This window comes from Nomascus leucogenys, chromosome 7b, assembly GCF_006542625.1.
Source record: "Nomascus leucogenys isolate Asia chromosome 7b, Asia_NLE_v1, whole genome shotgun sequence".
Taxonomy (NCBI): Eukaryota; Metazoa; Chordata; class Mammalia; order Primates; family Hylobatidae; genus Nomascus; species Nomascus leucogenys.
Window position 1 is genome coordinate 4,557,740 of NC_044387.1, and position 15,044 is coordinate 4,572,783.

Here is a 15,044-nt window from a genome sequence, read left to right on the forward strand (position 1 = left end):
GAGGACCGGCTTCTAAGCACTGGCTCGCTGTCAGCTTGGAGGAAGCATGGCGTGTGCGCGGACTGGCAAGGTGCCCCAGTCACAGCCCCAGGAGTGACTTGGGGAGGGACACGGGGGAAGCCTGCAGCCCTTCCCACTACACACCCAGGCACACCCTTGGAGTGGGCGTCTAGGTCTGTAACATGGGGTAACGGGCCCTCCCCTGTGGGCTGTTGTGAGAATTAAACCGGACGACACAGGCAAACGTGCCGGGCGCACGGGAGCCCGCAGTCCACGGCAGCGACTCTGGCCGGACCTAACGTCGTTCTTACTGATTCTGCCAAAACTACGACTCTCTGCAGCTCACCTCCCCCTTGTCTCCGTGACGAGAGACCAGAGGGTTTGGCTCATTAAAAGCAAATAAAAAAGGAATTAGCGGGAGCGGCAGGCGATGAGTAACCAGTGAGTAACCGAGTCTGAGCCTGGGGCAGGCATAGCCAGGTGAGAGCGGGCGCTTGCAGGAGGCTTGTGGGAAGCGTCCTCCAAGTGTGCAGAGCCAGCCGTGGCCCTGCCAGCCTACTCAGGGACTTCAGGACAGTGGCATCCCCTGACCTGCTCTGCAGCCTTCCCATGGGGCAGGAAGAGGAGGGTCACAGGCTGTTGTTCCAGGACCTCTGAGGGGACATCTACATCTGTCCTCAAGGTCCACCGGCTGGGCCCGCACAATCATTTGGGGTTCCTAGACCTCCTCCACTGGGTGACACGTGCCCACTCCAGAGCCAGCTCAGCCTCCCTAGAGCTCCTGCAGAGCCTGCCTGCAGCTGCACCTGCCCCCCAGGCCCACAGACTGTCCACAGGCAGCATCTTCCCTGGGGGCTGCACAGCCCACATCTCTCCTCTTCTGCCCCAGGTCACCTTAGCCTCAGAGAGGCCAAGCTGGGGGCAGAAGGACCTTCCAGGGCCCCCGACCCCAGGCTCTTTGCCCCTCCATCAGCCTTCCTGGTCTTTGAATTCATTCCCTGGGTTCGAATCTTGCTCCAGCCACTGTCTGTGCCTCTGCTTCCTCCTCTGTAAACTGGGAATCATGGTTGGACGCACCTCATCCTAATGTCCAGGTGAAATGGGAGCGCATGTGAGGGCTGGGTGCGCGCCTGGCGCACGGGGAGAGCCCTGAGGGTGGGCTACGCTGGTGCTGGTGCCGACCAGCCTCTGAATATTCCGGAATCCACGCCTGCGTGGCCAGGCAAGTGCCCTGACGTCCAGCCCTCCCCAGCAGCTGGCCCTGGCACCTGGACAGAAAGTGCCACGTGCTTGTAAGACATTCTCCCCCTCCGCTATGGCCATGCTTGACCTCACCAAACCCTTCCACAGCTCAGCATCTTTGCCTCTGTGTGCCCATGCCGGGAGTGCACGCCTGCCACAGCCACACATACACCACCCACCCACACACACAGAGCAAGCGAATCCATGCTCTTTGTTAAGACTGTACCTACTTAAGATGTAACCTCCTCCAGGAAGCCTTCCTTGACTCCACTCCACAGAGGTAGGTCAGTGAATCCTTTGAAGTGCCATGACCCCTCTGTGGCCCTTCTCCACCATTTACTGGGATCCCCCTCTTGGTTTATTGCCCCCTCTCCCTACCCCCATGAGATTTCTGAGGCTTTCTTGCCAGCAGGCCCTGCTGTGCTTGGGCAATGCAGACAGAATGGGGCGTTTAATACCCCACTTCACACCTCATGCATGGGCTTCCCTTCGGGTCATCTTGACCTAATTTAGACTCGGGGAAGTGGGTTCCTATATCCTCCTGGCCCAGGCAGGGAATGGGCAGTGTGGGTAGGCAGCAGCCAGAGGAGGAGAGGTTGGCAGGATGAGGCCCTTCGAAGGCAGGGGCCGTGCTGCCTGTAGCTCAGAGGAGGCCGATCATTGCAGTCTCGGACCTTGCTGAGGAGGAAGGGATGCTGGACACCACCCTCCCCTTAGTTCTTCTTAGGAAGGAAGTTCCTAGGAAGCCGTGGCTCCCTGCGTGACGCCAGACAGACAGCCCACCACGGTCTCCTACTAAGGCTGGTGGGCCCCACCCCAGTCCTCACCCTGATGGAAGATACCCTAGGGGAAGAGGGACCCCACCTGGCTGAGCCCCCAGCAGGCTAGGAAGTGGCCCCAGAGCATGCACACAGCCCCTAGCACAAAGCTGGATATGCCATTGGTGCTCAATGGTTGTTCATAGAACAGACCTGACTCGACTCTCAGTCTGCGGGCTGTCACCTCAGCCCTAATAACAGGCACAGCAGTGGGCAACTAAGGGCTGTGCAGGTGCTCGCAGGTGCTGGGCAGGAGACTGTGCCATGCCAGTGGCGTGAGTCTCCAGCTGCCCTCTCCTGGGCTGAGCACTGGCCCTGTTCTGCCTGTTGCTGAGATGGGCAGGGAGGTTCCCGCTCACTGGAGTTTGGCTGTTGGTCCTCCAGCTGGCATGGTTGAGCCTGCTCGGTGTCCACATGGGCCAGGCACTGGGGACATAGAAATGACACGGACTCAGCCAGGGGCAGGTTGAGAGGGACCCAAGAGTCCAGAGCCAGGATGGAAGGATGCACAGGGCCTGGCCTGGAGCTGGGGGAAACAAAGAGGAAATGAGAGCTGAAGCTGCCCATCTCAGGGGCTTTCGGACCCATACGGAAGTCCCCACCTGTAGGGCTCACCAGGGAGAGGGTGTCCGGATCTGGGTCAGATCTGGAACTGAAAGGTCAGGTACCAAGTGCTCCCTTCTGGCTGGGGGTCTGGGAAGGCTGCCTGGACAGGGAGGCCTGAGACCCTGGCCTTGGAAGGGCCTTGGGATTTGGGTATGAAGTGGGAGGGGATTCCACCAAAAAGACCACATAATCCCCAGGGGATGTGAGCAGCGCCTGGAAGGACCGAGTCATTGTTCTGGGGAGAGAGGGCTGAGGCAGCCAGCGGGCATTGACCTGGGACCCTCCCCTCCCAGCTCAGCCGTGGGCTTGGCTCTACCGGCAGAGGGGAGCAGCGGAGGTGCCAGCGCAGGCCCTGGCCAGACTGCCCTTGGAGGGAACCAGCTGGTGGCTGGGGGGATGAAGGAGGCAGGGAGGACTGCTGCCCAAGTCCAGGCAGTTCTGGGGTCCCTGGGTCAGGCAGGGCTATTAGGAGGAAGTGAGGAAAAGAGGCCGAGGACCTGGGGGTGGACCGAGAGGGAGATGGCAACAAAGAGCTTCTGAGCTGTGTGACTTCTGCCTGGGTTCCTGGCTGGGGGTGGGGATGAGGCCCCCCCATGCTCCCAGCTTCCATCAGCCATGCGTGCCTAGTCCCCACGGGGGTCAGTGCAAATGCCCGTTCATGAGGAGGGGCTCCTGGGAGGCGGGCAGAGGCATGGACGCCCATCCCCCTCCACAGGTCCCCACCGCTCACTCTCAGGGCTGGAGAAACTGGGCCTCTGCCGCCCATAGTCTTGGGAACAGGGAGAGAAGCTGTTGGCAGCACTGCATGCTGGAGGGCGGTCGCAGGGTGCACTGGGGCCTGCTGTGTACCAGGCACTCACAGGGTGACCTGGGGCCTGCTGTGTACCAGGCACTCACAGGGTGACCTGGGGCCTGCTGTGTACCAGGCACTCACAGGGTGACCTGGGGCCTGCTGTGTACCAGGCGCTGACCCCACTATAGCCCTGAGAGGTGGCTCCCATCAGCCCCGCTTTGGTGAGTCAGAGGCTCAGAGGGGGGGCGAGCGATGAGCCCAGGGTCACACAACCAGCCAACCGCAGGTGGATCGAGGCCTGGCACCCCGATCCCTGAGCCCACCTGGCCCAGGGCCTGGGGTCTCACCTTCTGCACCTGTCTGTCCCCGCAGGGAGCCGTGAGGCTGCCTTCACGTACGCCATCACCGCGGCTGGCGTAGCGCACGCCGTCACCGCTGCCTGCAGCCAAGGCAACCTGAGCAACTGCGGCTGCGACCGCGAGAAGCAGGGCTACTACAACCAAGCCGAGGGCTGGAAGTGGGGTGGCTGCTCGGCCGACGTGCGTTACGGCATCGACTTCTCCCGGCGCTTCGTGGACGCTCGGGAGATCAAGAAGAACGCGCGGCGCCTCATGAACCTGCATAACAATGAGGCCGGCAGGAAGGTAGGGTGCGGGTGCGGCTGGTGGGGGCGTTAGCTGGGACCGCTGTGTCACCCGCTGACCTCTCGGAGCCTCGGGCTCCTCTTCTAGCAGAAGCAGTTGAGTCGCCGTAGGTGTGCAGCAGGTGGGGCTGTCTGGGTCCTCCACGTGCAGGGCTCTGAGCCTCCCGACACCTGGAGGAGGCTGTCCCCATCCGGAGATGTGAGCCGAGGCTCTGAATGCTGACGCGATGCTCACAGCCCCCAGCTAAGATGGGGACCCCATTTCCATGCAGGGTGTGAGCTGGGCTTGTCTGGGGACCCGGTGGGGGGAGGTCCCAGGCCACAGCCCATGTCCCTGCCCTTGGCGTTCCTGGTCCCAGAGGTCACATCAGCACACCAGGAAAGACTTCCTGGCAGAGGCAGCCTTTTTACTCAGCAAGGAAGGGATGCCCCCAGGAGGCAGGAGTAGCCTGAGGAAGGTGGAAGCTGTGAGCCGGGGGCTGCTGGGGAGCAAGCCGCTCCTGCACGGGGCGGGATGGAGTGTGGTGGGTGGCAGTGGAGGAAATTCAGGCAGGGACACACTGGGGAAGAAGTCAGAGCAAGCCGGGCCCCACCCGCTGGAGATGAGGGCCCCAGATACTGGGCTGGGAGGAGCAGCCGCACGGCGGCAAGATGGCCTGAGATAGGGTGGCCAGCCAAGTGGAACGCCCAGCCAGCTCTGGCTGCGAGGCCTGGGGGCTGCACCCAGGGCAGCAGAGCCTGGGGGGCTCCTCAGATGTGGGACAGACTTGCCATTCCAGGCAAAGAGGAGCTGAAGAATCCCTCGGGCCCAGGGACCATAGCTGAGGCCACTGGTCACTCACTGCCCTTTTCTGTGCCAGGTGCTAGGCTGGGCACGGGGCAGAGAGGAATCAGACAGGGCTCTGGCTACATGAGGGGTGCAGGGGTCACACCCAGGATGGTGAGGGCCTGGTTGCATAGGAGAGTGTCAGAGTGAAGCTTTGATGGCCACAGGGCTTGGGAAGCAAGTAGGGCCTGGCACAGAAGAGAGCTTGAACACCAGGCCAGGGGTTTGACTTTCTCTTGTAGATGTGGAGGTTATCATGCAGGTGGGTATTAAGTTATTGTTGGGTGGGTGGGTGGGTTGGTGGGTGTATAAGTGGATGCATGGATGGATGGAAGGATGAGTGGGTGGAAGTATTGGTGGGTGGATGGATAGATAAGTAGATGAAAGGATGAGTGGGTGGAAGGATGGGTAGGCAGATGGATGAGTGGATGGAAGGATGGCTGGATGGGTAGGTGGTTGGTTGGATGGATGGGTGGGTGGGTGGGTGGGTGAACAGATGGATGAAGGAAAGATGACAGCCAGCATGTGAGCACTAGTCTCCAGGTACAGGCAGATCACAGTCCATGCCATAATGGAGGCCCACGAACCTTGAGAGGCCAGAGGAAAGTGTGGGTCACCTACCTGGAGGCATCTGGGAAGACTCCCTGGAGGAGAAGGCAAGGCTGAGCCCTCGTGGAAACCACCACCCTTGAGCCTCTGCAGCTGCTTAGGTTCTGAGCAGAGCCTTTCCCACACCCCTGGAGAAGCAGCTCTCACTGTCCCCATTTTAAAGATAAGGAGAGTGAGGCTCAGTGAGCAGCAGACCCGGATGAGTGGCTCTGGAGGCCTAAGCTCGGGTCCCCGCTCGTGGGGAAGTGTACACAGCAGAGATGCGGGGAAGGGCACTCCAGGCAGAGGGACTAGCACAGGTAAAGGCATGGGGGACCCAGGTCGTGGTATGCAGTGTGGCAAGACCAGGGCCGGGAGGGCCAGGTAGGGTGGTGTTGGCCTCTGGGCTACAGGTGTCATTGCAGGGCCCTGGGGCAGTGACACTGACCAACTCAAGGACCAGGGTTGTGTCTGATTTAGCTCTAGGGTGCTGTGTGAACCCCAGGGCTGACTTGGTGTCTGCTGACTCAGAAGTGATGGAAAGACAGAAGGGAAATGGAGGCAGGCAGGACTGGCCCCTGGGGAGACAGGAGGTGGGAAAACAAGAAGGCTGGTGACAGTCCTCATGGGTGGGCAGGGGACAGAGGACAGCCACAGGAAAGGGCTCTGACAATGCCACCAGTGGCCAATTCTCCTACCAGCCTTGTCTCCAATGGTCAGTGAGGCCCTGGCTGGCCCATGCTTCTGCTGGGCCTTGGCCTCCTCATCTGCACAGTGGGTGCAATGCACTTTGTCCCCCCAACTCCTCACTGCCCCTCCAACAGCCCTTACCCTGTGCACCTGTGGGACACAAGTGTGGCCTGAGCCCTTGGAAAAGGCCGTGGGTGGTGGTGTCACGGTGACCCTCAGGACGGGGTCCTTTCTAAAGAGCACGGTGCTCATCAAGGCAGTGGGAGGTGGGTGTAGGGTAGGGCTTCTGGAAGTTTCCATAAGCACTGAATCCAGCCCTTCCTGGGTTGGTGCTGGGGCCCTGGCCCCATCACAGAGTACCAGGCCTGCCCCTGCCCCCCAACTTCCTCAGGACCCCACTGCACAATGAGGTGGGTGGAAAGCAGCTGACTGCTGCCACAGACAAGTGCCACGGGTGGGGCCTTAGAGCAAAGGACATCTGTTCCCTCTCAGCTCTGGGGCCCCAAGTCCAAAATCGAGGTGCTGGTTGGCAGGGCTGCACTCCCTCCAGGCACCACGGCAGGAGGCTTCCTGGCTCTCCCAGCATTCCTCAGCTCTGGTCACATCCCTCCAGCCCCTGCCTGTCTGCACCAGGTCTCCTCTGAGCCTGAGTCTCCTTCTCTTCCATCTCTTTTGAGACGGAGTCTCGCTCTGTCGCCGAGGCTGGAGTGCAGGGGCCTGATCTCTGCTCACCACAACCTCTGCCTTCCGGGTTCAAGCAATTCTCCTGCCTCAGCCTCCCGAGTAGCTGGGATTACAGGCGTGTGCCACTATGCCCAGCTAATTTTTGTATTGTTAGTAGAGATGGGGTTTCACCATGTTGGCCAGGCTGGTCTTGAACTCCTAACCTCAGGTGATCTGCCTGCCTCAGCCTCCCAAAGTGCTTGGATTAACAGGCGTGAGCCACTGTGCCTGGCCCTCTTCCATCTCTCATATGGACACTCTCATTGGATTTAGGGCCCACTTGGACAACCCAGGGTGACGACCTCCTCTCCATCATTTCCTTAATCACATCTGTAAAGGCCCTACTTCCAAATAAAGTCACTTGCTGAGGCTCTGAGCGGACATGAATTTGGGGGACTGCTATGCCATTCCCCAAGCTGGTATGTGGCCCAGACTGGTGTCCCTGGTGGGCAAGAGTGAGATGGGCAGAGTCTGGAGGCCCGCCCCTGCCCTGCCCCCACTTCTACCAGACCAAGGCCCTGGCTGCCCTTCCCCAAGCTCCCTGGTGGGCTGGGGTGGCCTTTAATGGGCTGCCACAGGGTGCCTGTGCAGAAAGCTCTCAGAGCAGCCCCTGAGGTTTTGGAGACCTGAGTGCCCAGTGCCCGGCACCAGCTCTGCCCCTGGTGCATGGTCCCCACTGCTGTGTGGGGCAGGGCAGACAGAGGCCATGCCCCCAAGACCAACCCAGTAAAGGCAGGAGATTGTCCACCTGCAGAGGCCTGGGGGCTGTTGTCCGGACAGCTGAGGGCACCTCTCTTGGTGACATGAGGTTAGAAGCCATTGCTGTCGGGGAGTGCCACCAGCTCCTGGAGCCAGGGGGTGGGAACCCCATTAGCTGGCCATGTCCCACGTCTTTGCACAGCCCTTCCCTGACTGAGGGTCCACGGCGTCCTGCGGGGTGGGCATATCGTTCACACCGTTCTCATGGGAGCGCCGGCTCCGGGGAGGGGCACTCCCTCCACACTCTCCTCCTCGGCCAGTGGCTCATGACGTAACTTCACTTGAGGCCACATTCAATCCACTCTGTGGGCTCGTGGTAAGAGGGTGAAGCAGACGTGGGCTGTGTCCCTGAGGGGCTCACAGGTCAGGGCCACACTTAGGGGCAGGGACCAGCAGGCGGGGGAGGTGCCGTGGAAGAGGGTGTGAGGCACCTCGTTCCACAGCCCCAGGCCGTGGCCAGGATCCAGGGTGAGGTGCCTTCCGTCGGCCCCAGTGGCTGGAATATCGGACGTCAGGCTCCTGCGCTGGTCAGCCTCCCACTGGAAGGACTTTAGTCCACCAACCCCATGACTCCCCAGCCTGGCTATAACTGAGCACTGTTGCCAGAGCACAGGCTACAACCCTTACTCTGGAAAGAACACTGAATTGGCCCTTTCCTGGAGCTCCCTCAGTCCACCACCCCCCCGCCCAACCAGGCCCCCAGGGTCGAGGAGGAACCAAGGCCTGGAAAAGCGGCCCCTGCTGCAGCCTGCAGCTCCCCTGAGCAAGATGAGCTCACTCTGAACCCTGCCAGGTGGTCTCCCGGGGCAGGGGGCCGGTCTCAGTGCTGGCGCCACCGTTGCTGTCGCTCGAATGGCCAGGGCACTGGAGAAGGAAACGGCACATTCTTGAACCCCGTGATCACTTCCTGGGAGAGGCTCTGACCCAAAGGATCCAGCCAAGCGAGGATGTGGCCCCTCGCTCTGCAAGCAGCGGCCCAATAGGCTTTATCTGCGGATGGTCACGGGCCTGGCCCTGCAGGGGCCGATTATCCCCAGGCGGGCAGTAGCATGCAGCTGGGTTCCCTGGCCTTGATGAAGACTGGGAGACAGGGACAGGGGAGGGAGGAGGGGGAGGGATACAGGGCACAGTACCAGGGGCAGCCATCCTGGGCCACAGCAGGAGCACTAGAGGGCAGCTTGAGCCTAGACCACGTGGCCTGCACACCCTCTAGTCTGGACAGGCCTGCCGGGTCTCCGGCCATCCAGGCCCATCTGAGGAGGGTGAGCAGCCAGAGGTGGGGTGAACTTCTCCTGGCTGGGAACTCCGAGAGGGGCCACCATCGGGGCAGCTCCTGGGGTGGCATCTGGCCTGGGGAGCATCCGAGCAGGCCGTGTGGCCAGGGCCAGGGACACTTCCAGGCTTGAAGGGCAGGTTAGTGGAGGGAAGGGCTTTTCCAGGAGGGGACAGATCCCAGCAGAGATGAACAGGGAGCTGGGGTGATGGACAAGATGGGAGAGGGACAGGATGGGAGCGGGACAGGAGGCAGGGAGGAGGTCCCAATATACTCTCTGGGGGTCGCCCAGACACCCAGTCCAGGCTCTGGCCCATGACCTTGGCCCAGATGCCCCTCAGCCCAGCCTCCGAGCCCTGCAATTCCCCAAAGCTACCCTGCCCTCTTCTCAGGACACCTGGGCTCCACCCACCCTCAGCCATCCTGGGAGGGGCATCAGCCTCCCTCTCCCACCTCCCCCAAGTCTCTCCAGCCTCCCCAGTCTCCCCAGTCTTTGTTGAAGGGCATCACTCATGCAGAGCAGAGAACACCTCAGCTCCAGGCTGCCAGCCTAGGGCCCACCCGGCACCCACCTGCCAGCCTAGGGCCCACCCGGCACCCACCTGATGAGCCTTTGGACCCACCCAGCACCCACCTGCCAGCCTAGGGCCCGCCCGGCACCCACCTGATGAGGCTTTGGGCCCGCCCGGCACCCACCTGATGAGGCTTTGGGCCCGCCCGGCACCCACCTGGTGAGGCTTTGGGCCCGCCCGGCACCCACCTGCCAGCCTAGGGCCCACCCGGCACCCACCTGATGAGCCTTTGGACCCACCCGGCACCCACCTGCCAGCCTAGGGCCCGCCTAGCACCCACCTGATGAGGCTTTGGGCCCGCCTGGCACCCACCTGATGAGCCTTTGGGCCCACCCGGCACCCACCTGATGAGGCTTTGGGCCCGCCCGGCACCCACCTGATGAGGCTTTGGGCCCGCCCGGCACCCACCTGATGAGCCTTTGGGCCCACCCAGCACCCACCTGATGAGGCTTTGGGCCCGCCCGGCACCCACCTGCCAGCCTAGGGCCCAGTCTTTTCCTTCATGCTCAGTGGTCTCCAGACCTTCGCTCATGTTGAACCCCTCCTGGGATGCTGTCCTCTTTGTCTAATGAGCTCCGACTCATCCATCAATACCCACACCTCCTCCAGGAAGCCCCTACCTCAAGCACCCTCACTCCAGCAGGATTAGGCTCTCCTGGGTTCCTGCAGCACCTTCACTATGTCCCATGCTGAACTGTGAGCCTCAGAGGATCTCATGCAACCAGGCGAGGGAAGCTGCTTGGGGCAGTAGCCATCTCTGTGGGGTTCTCTCTTTTTCTTGTACTCATTCATTCATTCATTTTCTGGGGGACTTCTCCACCAGGCTAGAGCTGGGGGCCAACAGCAGGTGCCCCATGTCCGTGAGTTCTGGCCCGAGGGACAGAGGGTGGCCAAGCCCCGGCAGGGCTGGGCTGCCGAGTGAGGCCAGCAGAGCTCTGACAGCTGACAAATGGCCTCTCTGCAGCCGTGGGGCGCCAGCTAATAATTCCCCATCTTCAATCAGGCCCGGCTGGCAGGGCCCTTTCGATCCGGGTAAATGAGTACCTGGGGTCAGGGCTGGCTCTGGGAATCAGCCTTCCAGGGCCATGGAGGGAGGCCCAAGGAAAACACTCGGCTGCACCCGTGGAGGGCCCTTGTGGAGCTGGGGAGAAAGAACAACAGCGGGCGGGCCGGGGCTGTTGGCTTCTCAGCACACCCAGGCCTCGCTGACCCATGTACTCGCCTCCCCGCTCAGCCCTCGGCCTTGGGCAAACGTGCGCCGAGGGCCACCGCACTCCAGGCTTCCATTAAACAGCCATTTGTTAAGCACCAACTGCATGCCAGACCCTACACCAAGCCCGAGGGTGGGGAGCGGGAGAGATGGCAGGGTGGGGTAATGAGCATTTATTAAGCACCTACTGTTGCTGGGCCTACCCCACCTGCTGCCTGTGACCTGCAGCAGGTCCCACAGCCCCAAGCCCCTGTTTCTTCACCAGTGCATGACCAGGATATAGTATCTCCTTGAAGGGCAGTGAGAGTCTAATAAAATACCTTCAATAACTGTACAGCAGGCTCCGCCAAGTCCTGAATATTCTCACTGCGCCCTCACAACCTCCTATGCAGTGGAGACCTATTGTTAGCAGCCCCATGTAATAGGTGAGGAGGCTGAGGCTCAGAGAGGGAGAGACATTGACCTGTGGTCACACAGCCGCAAGTGGAAGAGCGGGCTCCAGGGTTGGGCTGGAGGCAGGGGTAGGGGAACTTGGAGGGGCCCAGCTTGGGCCGTGCTGTGCCGAGCAGCTTCCCTCTTGCCCTCAGGTTCTAGAGGACCGGATGCAGCTGGAGTGCAAGTGCCACGGCGTGTCTGGCTCCTGCACCACCAAGACCTGCTGGACCACGCTGCCCAAGTTCCGAGAGGTGGGCCACCTGCTGAAGGAGAAGTACAACGCGGCCGTGCAGGTGGAGGTGGTGCGGGCCAGCCGTCTGCGGCAGCCCACCTTCCTGCGCATCAAACAGCTGCGCAGCTATCAGAAGCCCATGGAGACGGACCTGGTGTACATTGAGAAGTCGCCCAACTACTGCGAGGAGGACGCGGCCACGGGCAGCGTGGGCACGCAGGGCCGTCTCTGCAACCGCACGTCGCCCGGCGCAGACGGCTGTGACACCATGTGCTGCGGCCGAGGCTACAACACCCACCAGTACACCAAGGTGTGGCAGTGCAACTGCAAATTCCACTGGTGCTGCTTCGTCAAGTGCAACACCTGCAGCGAGCGCACCGAGGTCTTCACCTGCAAGTGAGGCCAGGCCCAGAGGCGGCCACGGGCACCCCGGAACCCAGCGGCATTTTGCACATCCACTCCTCGCCTTCCCTGCCTTGGTGCTGCCAGCGGCAGACAGAGGCGGGTGCAGAAGCGGGGAGCTCCAGGTGCAGGAGGGCACCGGCCAGGGCCCACGCCCTCTGCCCACCTCCCTGGGGCTCCTTCCTGCCACCTCCTCCCATCACCTCCTGCGGCAGAACAGCGCCCATGACCCACTGAGAGAGCAAGGCCAGGGGCCTTGGTGCTCCCCGACGGGTCCCAGCAAGTTCCCTTTCTTCTCTCTGGGAAAATGAACCTCCAGGACACACCTGTATCCCAGAGAGCAAAGTGACGATGAGACTGAGCGTCCCCGGCCCCACCTGGCAGCAGGGACACAGAAAAGCTACGCTGGCTGGCCTCTCAAGACCAGTTCCCAGGCTGGGTCTGCCACCGGGCGCTGGGGCGGTGGGAACAGATGTTGACACAAATTATTTATGTTTTCTTAGTATCAGAAGAGGATTCTCAGCACTAATGCGTAGCCAGCCCTAACTCCGTACTCTGTGTCAGCCCATCCCCTCGACACCCTCTGTTTCCTTTCCCGGCCCCACCTGGCCGGCCCTCTGCCCCTGCAGAGCTGAGGCAGCCTGGGGTTGATGGGGACCACGCGGTGCCTGCGGGTCCTAGAAGTGAGCTGGGCAGGGGCTCGTCGGACCACACAGCCCTGACCGGGCCTTGGAGGAGAGCCATGGACAGGCTCCTCCACGCCGTCTTTCCTTCTTTTGAAAATCCTATCAATGGCCGGGCGTGGTGGCTCACGCCTGTAATCCCAGCACTTTGGGAGACCGAGGCAGGTGGATCACCTGAGGTCAGGAGTTCGAGACCAGCCTGGTCAACATGGTGAAACCCTGTCTCTACTAAAAATACAAAAATTAGCTGGGCGTGGTGGTGCATACCTGTAATCCCAGCTACTCTGGAGGCTGAGACAGGACACTTGCTTGAACCCCGGAGGTGGAGGTTGCAATGAGCCAAGATTGTGCCACTGTATTCCAGCCTGGGTGACAGAGCAAGAATCTGTCTCAAAAAAAACAAAAAAAAAAAAAAAAAAAAAGAAAAAATAATATCAAGCAAATCAAAATGTCACCCACGTCAGGTTCCAGGAGTGCTTCGTTCCCTCCCTCATCCTGTCACCCTCCCGGCCTGGCACCTCCAGTTTACAGAGACCCCCTTCCCCCTGGAGCCAGCCTGACCCCTGGGACAGTGCTGCCACGGGAGACAGGCAGGTGGTGAGTGGTCAGGGATATTTGTCCCATTTGACAGATGGGGACTCTGAGGCCCAGAGTGGCACAAGGACCTGCCAGAGACCCTGCAGCTCTGAGTGGAGGCTTCTACCTTTCTCCTGCCCAGCCTGGGGCTCTGGACCTGGGAGAACACATCAGGATGCCCAAGGTGGCAGAAGGTAGCTCCCATGCCTTGAGGCACTCGGTTGCTCCCTCCACTCCCTGACAGCCTCATTGGGGCCTGCACTCTCCTCGGTGCCTTTGAGGCTTTGCCTAACCCTGTCCTGGTCCTTTTACCCTGACTCCAATGCTGAGAGAATCTGGATCTAGAGCTGGACATGTCCTTTCTGGACGCTCCCACCCGTCTCTGAGGAGCATGAGTGACAGAGGGAGGAACTTGACCGAGGCCAGAGAGGATGGTCTGCAGCTGGCTCCTGGTGCACCCCCACTGCCCACTGCCTGGCCCCCATTTAGGGTGTGTTCTCTTGGAAGCCCGTGGGAATGTGTTCTTGAGCAGCCGACAAGCCAAGGGCCTGGGCTCAGCCTGGGGCAAGTGGGTCCCTCCTGGAGGCTCTGGCCCTGTGGTCCAGCCCATGTGCCCCAACCATGCCTGGATGCTCTGAGTCTGCGGGTCACCGTGAATGCCCCATCCTCAGCCTGGCCCCATCCCCTTACCTTCCCCAAGTCCCAGAACACACCTGAGTCCATAGGCCCGGCAGCCTCTGCAAGGAACCTGGTTAACTTATGTTGTTATATAGCGTTGAAATGTCTATAGTGTCTTTAAATTATTGTGACCTACACTGGGTACCGGAGGGGGGATGGCTGCGGCCCTCATCCCTCATCCCATCCCTGACCCCGATCCCCCATCCCATCCCCCATCCCTATTCTCCATACCCACCCCCCATCCCATCCCCCATCTCCCGAGCCAGGCTCCTCCTCCTGCTTGAACAGACCCTCGGGGCCCCTGATGCCACCGAGTCACTCGCACTGTCCCTTGGCTGCCGGGCACCCCACTGAGCCCCTGCCCACCCCGAAGTCTGTCAGCAACAGGCCCTTTGCCTGGGTGAGACGGGGGTCAGGGTGGCCCAGATGGGGGTGATGGTGACCAAGGTGCTGCGTCCCCACCCTTCTGATGGCAGCCTCCCCTGGAGGGGAGCGCTCGGCCCAATAAAAGCTGTAATCGGAGAAGTGTGTGTGGAGTCCCCATGCGATGTGCCTGCAGCTGCGGCCCCACCGGTGGGGACACATGCTCTGCCCACCCAGGACGAGCCCCCGAGGCCTTCATGTGCCCCCAGCTGTCTGGCTTCCTCATGCTCCTCTGTGGGCCATCACTCCCATCCTCACACCAGACACCCTTGCCCAGAGCCCACCCTTGAGATCAAGTCACGCCTGCCTGCCTCCAGGCACCTTTGGGCTGGCCCCACCCAGCCAGGGGCGCTGGGGCATAGGACACAGACCCTGAGGCCTTGCTGGACAGCACCAGGCTCAGGCTGCAGGAACAGGAGGGCCATGGGCCTGGCACCTGGTTACCAGGGGCTGGGCTGGAGCTGCTGTAAGAAGAAGGGACAGCAGGCCCCAATGGCCCCTGTGCCTCTGCTTCCCTCTGACCAGGGTGGGGTCTGGCTTTCAGGGTCCCTGTAGGTCCATCCAGCTGGGTCTGGTGGATTTTGGCTCCACAGCCCTGGGGCCTGCCTTGCTCTCACCAGGCCTGGGAAGGTGACATGAGGCCCCCAGAAGCTCAACAGCCTGCGGCTGGCCACAGGCTCCGCTGCTCCTCCCCAGAGCCTGGCTGTGGCAGGGCCTCCCAGCCTGCAGCCTGTGAGAGCCATGCACATGGCGATGCACAGCGCTTCCCCGAGGGCCGGAGGCATGTGGCAGGGCCGGTTTGGCCACTGCCCGCTGTCCCAGCAGCCTGGCATCGGGCGGAACTGCTGATCAAACAGACCCCATCCTTGCTG

At 61.5% G+C, this 15,044-nt stretch overlaps 1 protein-coding gene across 3 annotated transcripts in view; it reads left to right on the forward strand.

Annotated features, from left to right (window-relative positions):
* Positions 1 to 14,271, forward strand: part of WNT7B (Wnt family member 7B) — a 55,957-nt gene extending 41,686 nt beyond the window's left edge. For all 3 annotated transcript variants that reach the window (XM_030815374.1, XM_030815372.1, XM_030815373.1), the window contains exons 3-4: positions 3,832 to 4,103; positions 11,331 to 14,271. In XM_030815374.1, coding sequence (XP_030671234.1) covers positions 3,832 to 4,103; positions 11,331 to 11,810 — 752 coding nt within the window. In that variant the 3' untranslated portion in view covers positions 11,811 to 14,271. The remainder of the gene's footprint in view (positions 1 to 3,831; positions 4,104 to 11,330) is intronic.
* Positions 14,272 to 15,044: the final 773 nt, after the last annotated feature.